Source organism: Sapajus apella, unplaced genomic scaffold (assembly GCF_009761245.1).
Source record: "Sapajus apella isolate SASKATOON/1434 unplaced genomic scaffold, GSC_monkey_1.0 scaffold13, whole genome shotgun sequence".
Taxonomy (NCBI): Eukaryota; Metazoa; Chordata; class Mammalia; order Primates; family Cebidae; genus Sapajus; species Sapajus apella.
In genome coordinates this window covers 22,304,270-22,320,857 of record NW_022436953.1, presented here as the reverse complement: position 1 = coordinate 22,320,857, position 16,588 = coordinate 22,304,270, and the positions used below count along the sequence as shown (strand labels likewise).

At 43.6% G+C, this 16,588-nt stretch overlaps 1 protein-coding gene across 1 annotated transcript in view; it reads left to right on the top strand.

The window, feature by feature from the left end:
- Positions 1–16,588, top strand: part of EIF3A (eukaryotic translation initiation factor 3 subunit A) — a 52,732-nt gene that overhangs the window by 32,558 nt on the left and 3,586 nt on the right. Inside the window, exons 13-18 of the mRNA XM_032282102.1 lie at positions 2,585–2,707; positions 3,228–3,381; positions 4,242–4,426; positions 10,418–10,506; positions 11,775–12,493; positions 16,093–16,294. Of these exons, the coding sequence (XP_032137993.1) occupies positions 2,585–2,707; positions 3,228–3,381; positions 4,242–4,426; positions 10,418–10,506; positions 11,775–12,493; positions 16,093–16,294 (1,472 nt within the window). The remainder of the gene's footprint in view (positions 1–2,584; positions 2,708–3,227; positions 3,382–4,241; positions 4,427–10,417; positions 10,507–11,774; positions 12,494–16,092; positions 16,295–16,588) is intronic.

Genomic DNA, 16,588 nt, shown 5'->3' with positions numbered 1-16,588 from the left:
CAGGTGCAGTGGCTCACACCTGTAATCCTAGCACTTTGGGAGGTGGAGGTGGGTGGATCACGATGTCAGGAGTTCCAAGAACAGCCTGACCAGCATGATGAAATCCCATCTCTACTAAAAATACAAAAAGTAGCCTGGTGTGGTGGCAGGTGCCTGTAATCCCAGCTACTTGGGAGGCTGAGGCTGGAGAACTGCTTGAACCCAGGATGTGGAGGTTGCAGTGATCTGAGATTGCGCCACTACACTCCAGCCTGGGTCACAGAGCGAGACTCCCTCTGAAAGGAAAAAAAAAAGATTAATGTTTGTTTTCATGCCTGTTAATACAATATGCATTCTGCAGCCTGTAGATCAAGGAGTAATTTTGTCTTTCAAGTCTTATCATTTAAGAAATAGATTTCATAAGGCTGTAGCTGCCATAGTGATTCCTCTGATGGTTTTGGACAAAGTGCATTGAAAACGTGCTACAAGGAATTCTTTATTCCAGATGCCACTAAGAGCATTTGTGATTCATGGGAGGAGGTCAAAATACCAACATTAATAATAATTTGGAAGAACTTGATTCGAAGCCTCATGGACGACTTGGGAGGGGTTCAAGAGTAGAGTGGAGAAAATAATTGTAGATGTGATGAAAGCAGCAAGAGAACTAGAATTAGATATAGGCTGAGCGCAGTAGCTCACTCCTAATCCTCTAATCCCTGAGGCAGGCAAATTGCATGAGTCCAGGAGTTTGAGATCAATCTGGGCAACATTGCGAAACCCTGTCTCTACAAAAAAAAAAAAAAAAAAAAAAATAGCCAGGAGTACTAGAATGTGGCTACTTTTCTAGCCACTGGGGAGGCTGAAGTAGAAGGATACGGAGGTTGCAGTGAGCTGAAATGGTGCCACTACAGTGTCTGGGTGACAGAGACAGACCCTGTCTCAAAAACAAAAAAAACACAAAACAATATCTAGGCACAGTGGCTCATGCCTGTAATCCCAGCAGTTTGGGAGGCTGCGGTGGGCAGATCACAAGGTTAAGAGAGCGATACCATCCTGGCCAACGTGGTAAAATCCCGTCTCCACTAAAAATACAAAAAAAAAAAACTAGCTGGGTGTGGTGCTGCACCTGTAGTCCCAGCTGCTTGGGAGGTGGAGGCAGGAGAATTGCTTGAACCCAGGAGGTTGAGGTTGCAGTGAGCTGAGAGATGGCTGCTGCACTCTGGCCTGGTGACAAAGTGAGACTGTCTCAAAACAAACAAAAAACCACTATAACCCGAAGATGTGACTGAATTGATGCAATCTCATGATAAAACTTGAATGGGCGAGGAGTTGCTTCTTATGGATGAACAAAGTAAGTGGTTTCTTGAAATGAAATCTCCTGGTGAAGATGTTATGAACATTGTTGACACGACAACAAAGGATTTAGAATATCCGTAATTGTAGTTGATAAAGCAGCAGCAGGGTTTGAGAGGATTGAATCAAATTGAAATTCTACTTTTTTTTTTTTTTTTTTTTTGGAGACAGAGTCTTACTCTGTGGCCAGGCGCCAGGCTGAAGTGCCCTGGCGTGATCTTGGCTCACTGCAACCTCCGACCCCCAGGTTCAAGCAATTCTCCTGCCTCAGCCTCCCGAGTAGCTGGGACTACAGGCGCACAACACCATGCCCAGCTAATTTTTGTATTTTTAGTAGAGATGGGGTTTCACCATGTTGGCCAGGATGGTCTCAATCTTTTGACCTCTTTATCCGCCCGCCTTGGCCTCCCAAAGTGCTGGGATTACAGGTGTAAGCCACTGTGCCCGAACTGAAATTCTACTCTTAAGTAAACTGTCAGCCAGTGCCACCTGCTAGATAAATCTTTTGTAAGAGGATGCAATCAGTGTGGCAGACTTCATTGTTATGTATTTTAACAAGTCACTGTAATCATCCCATCCTTTAGTACTTGCCACTCTGATCGGTCAGCAGCTGTCAACATTGAGGCAAGACCTTCCACTAGCAAAAAGATTATGACTCATTGAAGGCTCAGGTTATCTTGAGCGTTTTTTAAAGCAATAAAGTAGTTTTTGTTTTGTTACCTTTGAGAACAGGAGTCTCACTATGGTGTTCAGGCTGATCTTGCACTCCTGGGCTCAGGTGATTCTCTTGCCTCAGCGTACTACTGTCCCGACTTAGAAAATTAAGGTTTGTACATTGCTGTTTTAGACATGCTATTGTATACTTAATAGACTGCAAACTTTTATATGTATTGGATAACAAAAAAATCTGTGTTACTTGCTTTATTGCAATATTTTCTTTATCATGATAGTCTAGAACCAAACATGCAGTGCCTCCAAGGTGTACCCGTACATCATAGTTTTTCCTTTATAAGGTTCCTTGTGCCGTGGGCTAAATAAAAACTGTCTCTTCTAAATGCCTCAGGATTACTCTTGCCCGTGATTGCCTTCTGGGGACCTGTTGACATGCATGTTAGTTACGCTTTGGTTTTTATGGCATGATGGAAGGGGCAATGGAGAAACTTTAATTTTTCAGAAGTATTTGTTAGTAATTTGGGGTAAATGAGTTTAAAAAAATGATACTTTGAAATTTCACTGTATTTTGTACTTGCAGATTACCACAATGCAGCTAGAACGTGAAAAGGCTCTTGAACATAAGAATCGAATGTCACGAATGCTTGAAGACAGAGATTTGTTCGTAATGCGACTCAAAGCTGCACGGCAGTCTGTTTATGAGGTAAACTTGCTGATTTTTTTAGGAAATGTTTATTCTTGAGCTTTCTAGTATTGCCTTAAGGGTTCTCCCTTAACAAATTTGTATATTCTGTCTTGACTTACTATGTATAATGGTCATTCAAGTAATAATAGGAATTTTTGGATAGTATTTCCTAAGCAAAACAAACCTGAAGGAATTTTTCTAAAGGTGCAAGTTAAATACAAGTTTTTGTTTACTGTTTTTGTTAGAAATGAAAAAACTAGATCAAAATGTCCTGGGCTTAGGTTCTAATTGATCTTTGAATTTGTTTTGTATAAAGACAAACCCACTGGGTGTCAGTAATATCAACAATTTAAATTTTTTAAAATTTGGCCTGCTGACAAGTTAATGGTCTTTGAGAAATTAGAGTTTTTGTGCTGAGAGGTTGCTTTCGATGATTTCAGTACATTTGAGAGTCTTTTGTAAATGTAATAGCTTTCTGCCTCTTTATTGCTTTTGACGAAATCTGACCTTTTTGGGTTGGGGGTGACTTCGATTGCAGGAAAAACTTAAACAGTTTGAAGAGCGATTAGCAGAAGAAAGGCATAATCGATTGGAAGAACGGAAAAGGCAACGTAAAGAAGAACGAAGAATCACTTACTATAGAGAAAAAGAAGAGGAGGAGCAGAGAAGGGCAGAAGAGCAAATGCTGAAAGGTACATAGGTAGAACAGGATTGGAAGGCTACCTGTGCAAAGTTTGTGTTAGATCTAGTTTTTATGTAGAAAATACAGGAATCGGCCGGGCGCGGTGGCTCAAGCCTGTAATCCCAGCACTGTGGGAGGCTGAGGCGGGTGGATCACGAGGTCAGGAGATCGAGACCATCCTGGTCAACATGGTGAAACCCCGTCTCTACTAAAAAATACAAAAAAAAAAAAAAAAAAATCAGCTGGGCATGGTGGCGCCTGCCTGTAATCCCAGCGACTCAGGAGGCTGGGGCAGAAGAGTTGCCTGAACCCGGGAGGCGGAGGTTGCGGTGAGCTGAGATCCGTGCCATTGCACTCCAGCCTGGGTAACAAGAGCGAAACTCCGTCTCAAAAAAAAAAAAAAAAAAAAAAAAAAGAAAATACAGGAATCAAGGTAATTGGCCTGTTAGCACTGTAATTAACTGGTTCTCAGAACCCAGTTTGCTACCCAGTTGTTACATCCTCTACCAACATTTCCCCACACATTTGATGTTCTTTTAAAAATTAATCTTTTTTTTAATCACTGTATTCTGCATATTAACATTTATTGAGGAATACATTCCAGATGATGTTTGTCAAATGATGCTATATCTGGAATCCCAGATTGCTCAGGAATGGGGGAAGGATTCTGTAGTATTTTATTACAAAACTATAGTTGAAGGCTGTAGCACTAGTTTGTTGACTATATTCTGTCATGTAGCTGATGGCAAACTATTTTCAGATTCCTTTAGTTGTACATTATGTTACCTGTTTAGTACCAGGAAAGTAGAACCAGCAGTAGGGGGAAGATGTGGCTGGGAGGCATACTTAGTAACCTACTCAATGGTCTAGAGCGTGAAGAGAGAGAGCGCGCCGAACGAGTGAAACGTGAGGAAGAGCTACGAGAGTATCAGGAGCGGGTGAAGAAATTAGAAGAAGTGGAAAGGAAAAAACGCCAAAGGGAGTTGGAAATTGAAGAACGAGAACGTCGTAGAGAGGAAGAGAGAAGACTTGGCGATAGTTCACTTTCTAGAAAGGTGAGTATAGGATTTATTGATTTTATGTTGTTTTAATGTGTGTGTGTGTGTGTGTGTGTGTGTGTTGAGATGCAGTCTCACTCTGTCACCCTGGTTGCCCAGGTTGCAGTGCAGTGGTGTGATCTCAGCCCTTGGCTTCAAGTGATTCTTGAATGTGTCTCAGCCTCCTGAGCAGCTGAGATTACATGCCTGGCTGCTTTTTGTAATTGTGATGTTTTTTTTTTTTCCTTTTTAAAAAATTTTTTTTAAAGACGGGGTTTCACCATGTTGGTCAGGCCGGTCTTGAACTCCTGACCTCAGATGATCCGCCCGCCTTGGCCTCCAAAGTGCTTGGATTATAGGCGTGAGCCACTACGCCCGGCCAATCGTGATGTATTTTTATCAGCCAGCTCTCTTGCAGGCTACCTATATAAATATATTTAAATCAGCCATTTTCACATCTTTTTTTTTTTTTTTTTCTTTTCTCTGAGATGAAGTCTTGCTTCATTGCCCAGGCTGGAGTGCAGTGGTGTGATCTCAATCTTAGCTCCCTGCAACCTCCGCTTCCCGAGTTCAAGCCATTCTCCTTCCTCAGCCTCCTGAGTAGCTGGGATTATAGGCACCCACCACCATGCCTGGCTAGGTTTTGTGTTTTTAGTAGAGATGAGCTTTCACCACGTTGGCCAGGTTGGTCTCGAACTGTATTCTCCACTTCCTGGCTTCAAACAATTCTCCTGCCTTAGCATCTGGAATAGCTGGGATTACAGGCAGCTGCCACCAAGCCCAGCTAATGTTTGTATTTTTGTAGAGACGGGGTTTCACCATGTTGGCCAGACTGGTCTTGAGCTCCTGACCTCAGGTGATTCCGCCCACCTCGACCTCCCAAAGGGCTAGGATTACAGGTGTGAGTGAGCCACAGCGCCTGGCCAAAGTATGCAATTTAACAGGATTCCTAGGTGATTTAAACTGAGCTCTAAATAATGATTTTTAATTGTACTCAGGTCCAAAATGAACCTGTGTTTCCTTCTCTGTCTTGTGCCTTTGGAATTCCCTCTCCTGATTCACTGATCAGGTGAATCATACCTACTTAGTCACAGCTTTGAACTTACTCCTCCTGTTTTTTTTTTTTTTTTTTCCCCCTACGTTACTGCCTTAATTCAAATTTTTCTTGCCTGCAGTACTTGTTGACCTACTTACTAGTCTAACTCATTATTTTCCTCCAGCTTCAGACCTTCCTCTACATTGTGGCCTGCTTATTTATTTTAAAAATAATACAGCATGTTTGATCACTATGCCTGCTATTTGGGTTTCAGACCTTTCATTAGTTGGTATTCATGACTGAGAAGCAAAGGTTTTAAAACATGCCTTAGCAGTCTTCTGTGTTGCTGTGGTTTTCATCAGTTTCATCTGACACTATTTTCTTCTTAGTCACCTGTGTGCCAGTCATTGGAGAGCAAGGTTTTTGCTTTATTCTGTGTGTGTGGCATCTGTCTGCATGCTCTTTCTTTTGCTTGGGAGGTGCCCTTTTTGCCCCTAAAGTATTGCTTGCTTGCTTTTTACTCAAAAAGCTCAAGAATGTCTTTCATGTCTTTTCTCTGCTCCTCTATTTTTGCCACACCTATATCAAATGCTTATCTGTATGCCTGGACTTGATACTAGTTATCTATGTAGTTTTCAGTTTATGTTACTCTTATTGCTAATTTGTAGTTTTAATTCCTTGGTATTCAGTAAATGTGGTTTGATTTACAGGCTTTTGGAATTTAAAAATACATTTTCCCTTGTGTTCTAAAATCATGATCAGATTTTAATGAATGTTCTTTTTCTGTTGGGCACAAAGTTTTATCTGTGCATGAAATCAGAGCTGTTTTGTTTAAATCTGCCACGTCTTGTTAGTTTATGTCTTCTGAGGAGCGTGAGGAGGCTTCCCTTCTGAGATTAGCTTTGGGTTTTTCTTTTTTTTCTTTTTGAGACAGAGTCTCACTGCGCCCAGCTAGAGTGCAGTGGTCGGATCTCAGCTCACTGCAACCTCCGCCCCCAGGTTCAAGCGATTCTTCTGCCTCAGCCTCCCAAGTAGCTGGGGCTACAGGCATGCACCACCACACCTAGCTAATTTTTGTATTTTTAGTAGAGATGGGATTTCACCATGTTGGTCAGGAGGTTCTCCATCTCCTGACCTTGTGATCCGCCTGCCTCGGCCTCCGGAAGTGCTGGTATTACAGGCGTGAGCCACTGTGCTCCGCCCTGAGATTAGCTTTTGCTTTTAGTTTGCATTTGCAAATGTGTCCACCCTCTTGTACATTTTCAACCTCTTATTTCTGTGGTATGCACCCCTTACACCTTCCCTTTTAATTGGGAGAGTTTAGTTTAATTTATTTGCATTTAATGTGGTAACTAGTATATTTGGTTTTATTCCTAACACTTACTTTAGAGTTTTTTATTTGCTTCTGTGTCCCTGGCACCCCTTCCTTTTTCTTGTTTGTTTGTTTTGTTTTGTTTTTTAAAGATGGGGTGTCACCATTTTGATCAGGCTGGTCTCGAACTCCTGACCTCAGGTGATTCACCCACCTCAGCCTCCCAAAGTTCTGGGTTCACAGGCGCGTCTATATTAGCAAACATATTTAGTTTCAAGTATGTTTGTACTGCATGTTTCCCCCTTTGTGAGTACTTTTTGGTTTCTTTGATAAATTTTTTTCAGCATGTCTGCCTATGTCTCAAAAGTTTTTTTCTCTCACCATTTAACAATGAGTGGTTCATTGTTTGACTGGTTCAAAAATCATCTTCTCAGAAGTTTATAGACCTTTGCTTCTTTTTTAAGTACACAGTGTTACAGAAGGGAGGATTTTTGATACTAGCCTTGGTCTTACTACTTATGTAGATACTGTTTTATTCCTTGGAAACAGAATTTTTCTCTATTTTTGTGGTAAAGGAAGTTAAAAAGTGTCGCTGAGAATGTGTTTAGAAACCTGAGTGTATGGCCATCTTTGTTTCTTTTTGGTCTTTTGCCCTTTTGGTCTAAGGAGTCAGTCTCCTTAGGGCAGACACAATCTTCATAATTTAAGGAAATTTTTCTTTTTCTCTGTTCTTGGTCTTTCAGAGTCCTCTTTTTTTTTTTTTTTATTTTTTTTTATTTTGAGACAGGGTTTCACCGTGTTGGCCAGGCTGATCTTGAACTCCTGACCTCAAGTGATCCACCTGCCTCGGCCTCCCAAAGTGCTGGGATTATAGGCGTGAGCCACTGCGCCCGGCCTCAGAGTCCTCTTCTTTATCTCTTTAATTTTTGTTTTACTCGCTTCATCTCTTTGTTTATACCAGGTTCTCTGAGATCCTGGTTCAGTTTGTTTGCTCATCAACTATGGGACCATTCTGCTCTTGAATCTGCTGGGCTGGGCACATTGGTTTATGCCTGTAATCTCAGCACTTTGGGAAGAGTGAGGCAGGCGGGCGGTTCGCTTGAGCCTGGGAGTTTGAGACCAGTCTGGCAAAATAGTGAGACCCTGTCTCCACAAACAATACAAAAATGAGCTGGACGTGGTGGTGCATGCCTGTAGTCCCAGCTGCTTGGCAGACTGAGGTGGGAGGATGGCTTGAGCCCAGGAGACAGAGTTATTTTTTCTTCTTTGTTTAATGGCTATAACAGCCATCCTTCAAAAGTCTTTGCAGGTTCTAATAGTTGTACTATATCCTCTGAAACCTTGAATTCTTTGTTGGGTATAAATTGCAAGACAGGTGTCAGGAGTTGGAGAAACTTGGCCTTCTGGCTGTATTTGCTCCCTCCATTGTGGTGCCCATAAATTCCTTTGACTGTTAGGTTTCTGTTTTCTCTCAAGGTGTTCACTTGGGAAAGTCTCTTAGAACAACCCCTACCTTAAGAGGTAGCCCAGAATCATTAGCTTGATCATGACCTGTGATGACCTGGGACCAGCTTATTTTCTGGCCATTCTTGTCTTTCACTGCTTCTCATCTCTAGTGTTGGTTTTTTTTTTTTTTTTTTTTTAAAGATGGAGTTTCACCATGATGGCCAGGCTGGTCATGAACTCCTGACCTCAGGTGATCCACCCACCTCGGCCTTCCAAAGTGTTAGGATTACAGGTGTGAGCCACAACGCCCGCCCTCTAGCTGTTATTAGAGAGTTTCATTGCCAACACATTTTTTCAAAAATTCAAATAAAGGGCCAGGCATGGTGGCTTATGCATATAATCTCAGCACTTTGGGAAGCCCAGGCAGGTGGATCAGTTGAGGTCAGGAGTTTGAAACCAGCCTGGCCAACATATTGAAACCTCATCTCTACTGAAAATACAAAAATTATCTGAGCGTGGTGGCAGGCGCCTGTAGTCCCAGCTATTTGGGAGGCTCAGGCTCAAGAATCTCTTGAACCTGGAAGGCTAGTGGCTGCAGTTAGCTAAGATCACGCCATTACACTCCAGCCTGGGCAACAGAGCGAGATTCTACCTCACACAAACAAAAAGTTCAAGTAAAGGTTCTTTTATTTACAAATTAGCTTATTCTTAGCTTTGTAGATTTTTATTTTTTTACTTTTTTGAGATGCAGTCTTGCTCTCTTGTGTAGGCTGGAGTGCAGTGGCGCAAGGTCAGCTAACTGCAACCTTCACTGCCCAGGTTCAAGCGATTTTCCTGCCTTAGCCTTCCAAATACCTGGGATTATAGGTGCCTGCCACTACGTCCGGCTACTTTTTTTGTATTTTTAGTAGAGACAGGGTTTCACCATGTTGGCCAGGCTGGTCTCAAACTCCTGGCCTCAAGTGATCATCCTCACTGGCCTCCCAAAGTGCTGGGATTACAGTCGTGAGCTACTGTGCCCGGCCAGCTTTGTAGATACTTACTTTAATCTTCCCACCCTATCATCAGATCTCTTAAAATATCTTCCAGAGTTCACACTTGTCTGATTATGGCTTTAGGTTACATTTGTAAGACCAGTCACACTGTATCAGAGGATATTTATGATTAAATAATACATGCATCGTCCCCTGGAAAGGCTGTACCAGATTTACTTTTCACAGTTCTTAATGTCATCAAAATACTTGGAATAGAGAAGTTCTGTCAATTTAACCACCCCCATTAGACATTAAGTAAAATGTCTCCACCCTTCTTTGAAACGGCACTGTGATGTCCATTTCAGGGCACTTGACTTTCTTTACATCTGTAGAGGTGTGTGTTCCCAGGTTGCTTTCCGGCAGTGTTAAATCGGTTTGTAAGGCCACTCACAATATATGAGACTGCCAGTTTCACTGTAGTGTCAGTCTGATCTCAGATCAAAAAATAAGTAAGCTGGCGTGGTGGCCTATGCCTGTAATGCCCACACTTTGAGAAGCCAAGGCAGGCAGATCACCTGAGGTAAGGAGTTCGAGACCAGCTTGACTAACATGGTGAAACTCTGACAAAAATTAGCCAGGCGTGATGGCATGTGCCTGTAATCTCAGCTGCTCAGGAGGCTGAGGCAGGAGAATTGCTTGAACCTGGGGGGCCGAGGTTGCAGTGAGCCAAGATCGCGCCATTGCACTCCAGCCTGTGGGACAGGGCAAGACCCTTGTTTCAATAAATAAATAAATAAAAATTTAAAACTTGCTTATGGGCTGGGCGTGGTGGCTCAAGCTTGTAATCCCAGCGCTTTGGGAGGCTGAGGCAGGCGGATCACAAGGTCAAGAGATTGAGACCATCCTGGCCACCAACATGGTGAAACCCCCTCTCTACTAAAAATACAAAGAAATTAGCTGGGTGTGGTGGCGTGCCCCTGCAGTCCCAGCTACCTGGGAGGCTGAGGTAGGAGAATTGCTTGAACCCGGGAGGCGGAGGTTGCAGTGAGCAGAGATCACGCCACTGCACTCCAGCCTGGTGCCTGGCGACAGAGCGAGACTCTGTCTCAAAAAAAAAAAAATTGCTTATTTAAGGGCTTCATATTATTTAATAGCATAAAAAATATTTGAATGGTAATATCAGTAGTTGTAATAGTAAACTGTTACCAATGTAATGCCTTTTTTTCACTTTGTCAATGGAGGACTCTCGTTGGGGAGACAGAGATTCTGAAGGCACTTGGAGAAAAGGACCTGAAGCAGACTCTGAATGGAGAAGAGGCCCACCAGAGAAGTAAGTAGAGTTGAGGAAAACAGTGCGGCTCCAGTTCCTGTTAATATCTTATTCGTTTTAAAATTTGATTGATTTTGTGGGGCAGGGTATTGGAGGGGGAAGGAAAGACAGAAGAATTGTGTGCATGTCTGATTTTATGTGGGTTCCTTTTTTGTTTTGTTTTGTTTTGCTTTTTCTTTTTGGGTCTGCCACCCAGGCTGGAGTGCAATGGCATGATCTGAGCTTACTGCAACCTCTGCCTCCTGGGTTCAAGTGATTCTTGTGCCTTAGCCTCTTAAATAGCTGGGATTACAGGTGTGTGCCACCACACCTGGCATATTTTTGAATTTTTTAGTAGAGATGGGGTTTTGCCATGTTGCCCAGGCTGGTTTTGACTTCAAGTGATCTACCTGTCTCGGCCTCCCAAGTTGCTGGAATTATAGGCATGAGCCACTGCGCTTGGCCTGTTTTTTGTCGTTGTTTTGAGATGGCCTCTCACTTTGGAGTGCAGTGGCTTGATCCTTGTCTCTGTAGCCTCGACTTCCCTGGGCTTAAGTGATCCTTCTGCCTCAGCCTCCTGAGTACCTGGGACCACAGGTGTGCTCCACCATGCCTGGTTAATTTTTTATTTGTTTCTTTGTATTTGAGACAGAATCTCGCTCTGTCACCCAGGCTGGAGTGCAGTGGCCTGATCTTGGCTCACTGCAGCCTCTGCCTCCTAGGTTCAAGCAATTCTCATGGCTCCCAAGTAGCTGGGATTACAGACGTGCACTGCCACACCCGGCTAATTTTTGCATTTTTAGTAGAGACAAGGCTTCACCATGTTGGCCAGGCTGGTCTTGAACTCCTGACTCAAGTGATCTGCCCGTCTTGGCCTCCTGAAGTGCTGGGATTACAGACGTTAAGCCACCATGTCTGGTTAGTTTTTGTATTTGTTGTAGTGACAGGGTTTTGTCATGTTTCCCAGGATAGTGTCAAATTCCTAGGCTCAAGCAATCCTCCCTCCTCGGCCTTCCAAAGTGCTGGGATTACAGGTGTGAGCCACTGTGCCAAGCAGCATGTCTCAATTGTAGTAGAAATGGGGTTTTGCCATGTTGGCCAGGGTGGTCTTGAACTCCTGACCTCAAGTGATCTGCCTGCCTTCACCTCCCAAAGTGCTAGGATTAAAGGCATGAGCCACTGCACCCGGTCCATACTGAAGTTTTAAAAAAGCATGTGAAAATAACATCCTCAAAGGATCATACGGTTTTTTATTTCAGATGTTTTTAATTGTTTTTCTTGCTGTGTAGGGAGTGGAGACGTGGAGAAGGGCGAGATGAGGACAGGTCTCATAGAAGAGATGAAGAGCGGCCCCGGCGTCTGGGGGATGATGAAGATAGAGAGTCCTCTCTTAGACCAGATGATGACCGGGTTCCCCGGCGTGGCATGGATGATGACAGAGGCCCTAGACGTGGTCCTGATGAAGATCGATTCTCTCGTCGTGGGGCAGACGATGACCGGCCTTCCTGGCGTAACACAGATGATGACAGGCCTCCTAGACGAATTGCTGATGAAGACAGGGGAAACTGGCGTCATGTGGATGATGACAGACCATCTAGACGAGGACTGGATGAGGACAGAGGAAGCTGGCGAACAGCTGATGAGGACAGAGGACCAAGACGTGGGATGGATGATGACCGGGGGCCGAGGCGAGGAGGTGCTGAGGATGAGCGATCATCCTGGCGTAATGCTGATGATGACCGGGGTCCCAGGCGAGGGTTGGATGATGACCGGGGTCCCAGGCGAGGGTTGGATGATGACCGGGGTCCCAGGCGAGGGCTGGATGATGATCGAGGACCTTGGAGGAATGCCGATGATGATAGAGTTTCCAGGCGTGGTGCAGAGGATGACAGGGGCCCTTGGAGAAACATGGATGATGATCGGCTCTCAAGACGTGCTGATGATGATCGGTTTTCCAGACGGGGTGATGACTCAAGACCTGGTCCTTGGAGACCATTAGTCAAGCCAGGTAAAATTCTATTTTCTTGAATATGCTTAAGTGTTCACCTGTAAAAGTGAAATTCAGATGGATAAATGTCAGGGCTGTATTGTTACTTTCCAGATAAACTGTTCTTTTATCTTTCCTTGAGTATTATTACAGGGACTTACCTGTCAAACATTTGCCTGCAGAATACCACCATCCAAAACAGATCAACAACCCAACCCTTCTCTCCTCTTTAGTGGTGTGCTCTTTTCCTTCTGCTTCGTTGACTACTACTTGGAGGGATCTTCCTGTACTAATCCCTTCAGTATTGGTGTGTTTTTCAGGTTTTATTGAGAACCAGCCTCCTTTTAAAAATAAATAACTAAAACTAAAATGTACTTGATATATTTGTTTCTGCCAACCATGAGATTATGCATAGAGAAACTCATTTTACTTTTTTTGAGACAGAATCTTGCCTTGTTGCACAGGCTGGAGTGCAGTGGCACAATCATGGCTCACTGTAACCTTGACCTCCCAGGCTCTAGGGAGCCTCCCACCTCAGCCTTCTGAGTAGCTAGGACTACAGGCGCATGCCACCATATCATGCTAATATTTTTTTTTTTTTTGGAGAGACGGGGTTTCACTGTGTTACCCAGGCTGGTCTCAAACTCCTGGGTTCACTCCTGCCTCTCCCTCCCAAAGTGAAGTGCTGGGATTACAGGTGTGAGGCACTGCACCCAGCCTCATGTTCCTTCTTAGCTCTGGGCCTGCTTGTTCTTTCACACTTTATTATTCGTGAGCAGTTGTATGCATGTCTGTGATATGCGTCTATTACCATTATTTTTCTTTTTTTCTTTTTTTTTAAGACTGAGTCTTGCTCTGTTTTCCAGGCTGGAATGCAGTGGTGCAAATCCCAGCTCACTGCAATCTCCGCCTCCTGGATTCAAGCGATTCTCCTGCTTTGGCCTCCCAAGTAGCTGGGACTACAGGTGCACACCACCACACATGGCTAATTTTTTTGTATTTTTAATAGAGATGGGGTTTTACCATGTTGGCCAGGCTGCTCTCAAACTCCTGACCTCAAGCGATCCACCTGCCTTGCCCCTTCCCAAATTGCTGGGATTGCAGGCATGAGCCACTGCGCCCAGCCAGTTTTCTCTAGGTGATTTCTATGTACTGCATGCAGGTGACAGCTGCTTACTGCATACAGCATATCTCCACCTGGTAGTCTCACTGAATGTTGAGCACAGCCTATCCAAAACTGGATTCATCACCAACAAACACACATGCATTTGTTCACGCCCACCCACCCCTCTGATTCTCATCAGGGGCATCACTGCCCACCTAACTTTCTGAGCTAGGAATCTGGGAGTTGTTTTGTCGTCGTTTCATCCTTTATGTTAAATCTTTACTTTTATTTTTTTTTTTAATTAATTTTTTTTTGAGGTACTTTTGTGTAAAAGTTAAATCTTCATATAGTTCATATAGTTCACTTCTGCTTTTTTGATGTTTCTGAAATCCACCCTCTTCTCCATTTCCACTGCTTGTACCTGATCCTGGGTCAGCATCATTTTCCTTCCCCCCGACTGGTTTTTTCTGGGTCTCTGACTCTCAGTTTTAGTTTTGTGGGTGGGGGAAATAACAAGAGCAGTTGTTCTGTATGTACATCTAAGTGAGCTGCTTCCTTGCTTTCCCTAGTTTCTGTTGCCTACTTCGTCTCACCTCATTCCACTGTTCAGCTGTTAACTTGTGTAAGCCACTTAATTTTTCTTTGCCTTATGTTAAATTGGGTAACAACATAGCAGATTCTTATTAATTTGCTAATTATATTTTATAAAGTTGCCATGAATACTGAACTCCTATTCATAGGGGAAATAGAAGGTTAGGATCTCATGAGTCTCTAGTCATGGTATTTTTGTCAGCCAGTCAGTCCATAAAATGTCTTTTATGTGTTTGTGTTTAAAGACCCTTTATTTCTGACATGTTGTTGATTTATTAACATTGAATTCATGGTCCACAGCATTATAACTCATTCATGAACAAAGCTTATCTAATGCCTGTATTTTCTCCTTAAGGCATATCATGGCCGTGCTTGGAGTCACTAAACAGCATTTGTTTTTTCTTTTTTGAGGCAGGGTCTTGCTCTGTCGCCCAGGCTGCAGTGCAGTGACGTGATCTCAGATCACCGCAACCTCTGCCTCCTGGGCTCAAGAGATCTACCACCTCAGCCTCCTGAGTAACAGAGTATAGGTACACACCACCAAGCCGAGCTAATTTTTGTAGTTTTGTAGAGATGTGGTTTTGTCATGTTGCCCAGGCTGGTCTTGAACTTCCGGGCTCGAGGGATCCACCTTCCTCGACCGCCCAAATTCCTGAGATTACAGGTGTAAGCCACCACGCCTGGCCACTAGACAGCATTTTAGCACTACACTTGGAAGCCATTTTAAACAGTGAAGTCACCAGCAAATTTCTCTCTCTGTAATCTATATAAAATGTTCCTAGATTCATATATTCGACGGATAAGTATGAGACATTGTACAGGGTTAAAAGATTTATCCATAATTAACGACTAGATAATGGTGGGTTGGTAAATGGTGGAGGATGGGCATATAAAAAGAAAGATTCTTTTTTGGATATGAAGGCCTTGAAAATGTTGCAAGGTATAATACCACACAATTGGGACTCAGAGAAAACTCTTGAAGTTTTCTGTTTAAATGAGTGATCTGTTTAACATCAGAACATACTACGCTGAAATCTGTATGCAACAGGAAAAATTATGAAATTTTCAATGATGATTTTGTTTATGGAACACTCAACCCAGATCATTTAAGTTTTTTGTTTTTTTTACCTTCTGTTTTTTGAGAGAGAGTCTCACTGTCGCTCAGGTTGGAGTGTAGTGGTACGATGTTGGCTCACTGCAACTTCTGGCTTCCAGGTTGAAGCGATTCTCCTGCCTCAGCCTCCCAAATCAAGTAACTGGGACTGTAGGTGTGCCACCACACCTGGCTAATTGTTGCATTTTTAGTAGGGACAGGGTTTCACCATGTTGGCCAGGCTGATCTCGAATTCCTGGCCTTAAGTGATCCACCTGGCTCAGCCTCCCAAAGTGCTGGGATTACAGGTGTGAGCCATCATGCCTGGCCCATTTTAAGTTTTCTTATAGATATATGAGTTTTTTTTATTTTTATTTTTTTTGAGATGGAGTTCTGCTCTTGTTGCCTAGGCTGGAGTGCAGTGGCTTGATCTTAGCTCACTGCAACCTCTGTCTCCTGGATTCACGAGATTCTCCTGCCTCAGCCTGCCAAGTAGCTGGGATTATAGGCATACACCACCACACCTGGCTGCTTTTTTAAAAAATATTTTTAGTAGAGACGGACTTTCTCCATGTTGGTCAGGCTGGTCTTGAACTCCCGACCTCAGGTGATCTGCCCGCCTTGGCCTCCTAAAGTGCTGGGATTATAGGCATGAACTGCCGCACCCAGAAAATACTGTTAATAATGTCTGTGCAGTGATATACACAGCTTTAGTGTTTTTTTAATCAGTGTCTTAAATTATAGAATGATGATGAATCATGATTGCCAATCTGTGTCTTTTTAAAAAAAAATTTAAAAATATTTTGCTTTTTCAAAAAAAAAAAAAAATAGGTGGATGGAGAGAGAAAGAAAAAGCCAGAGAGGAGAGCTGGGGTCCTCCTCGAGAATCAAGACCATCTGAAGAACGTGAATGGGACAGAGAAAAAGAAAGGGATAGAGATAATCAAGACCGAGAGGAGAATGACAAGGACCCTGAGAGAGAAAGGGACAGAGAGAGAGATGTGGATCGCGAGGATCGCTTCAGAAGACCTCGGTGCGATGTTCTAATCAAATCATTTATACGGGCCGGGTGCAGCAGCTCACGCCTGTAATCCCAGCACTTTGGGAGGCTGAGGAGGGTGGATCACCTGAGGTCAGGAGTTCGAGAGCAGCCTGGCCAACATGGTGAAACTCCGTCTCTATTAAAAATACAAAAATTAGCTGGGCGTGGTGGTGGAGCACCTGTTATGCCAGGTACTCGAGAGACTGAGGCTGGAGAATCACTTGAACCCAGAGAGCAGAGGTTGCAGTGAGCAGATATTGCACTGCTGCACTCCAGCCTGGGCGA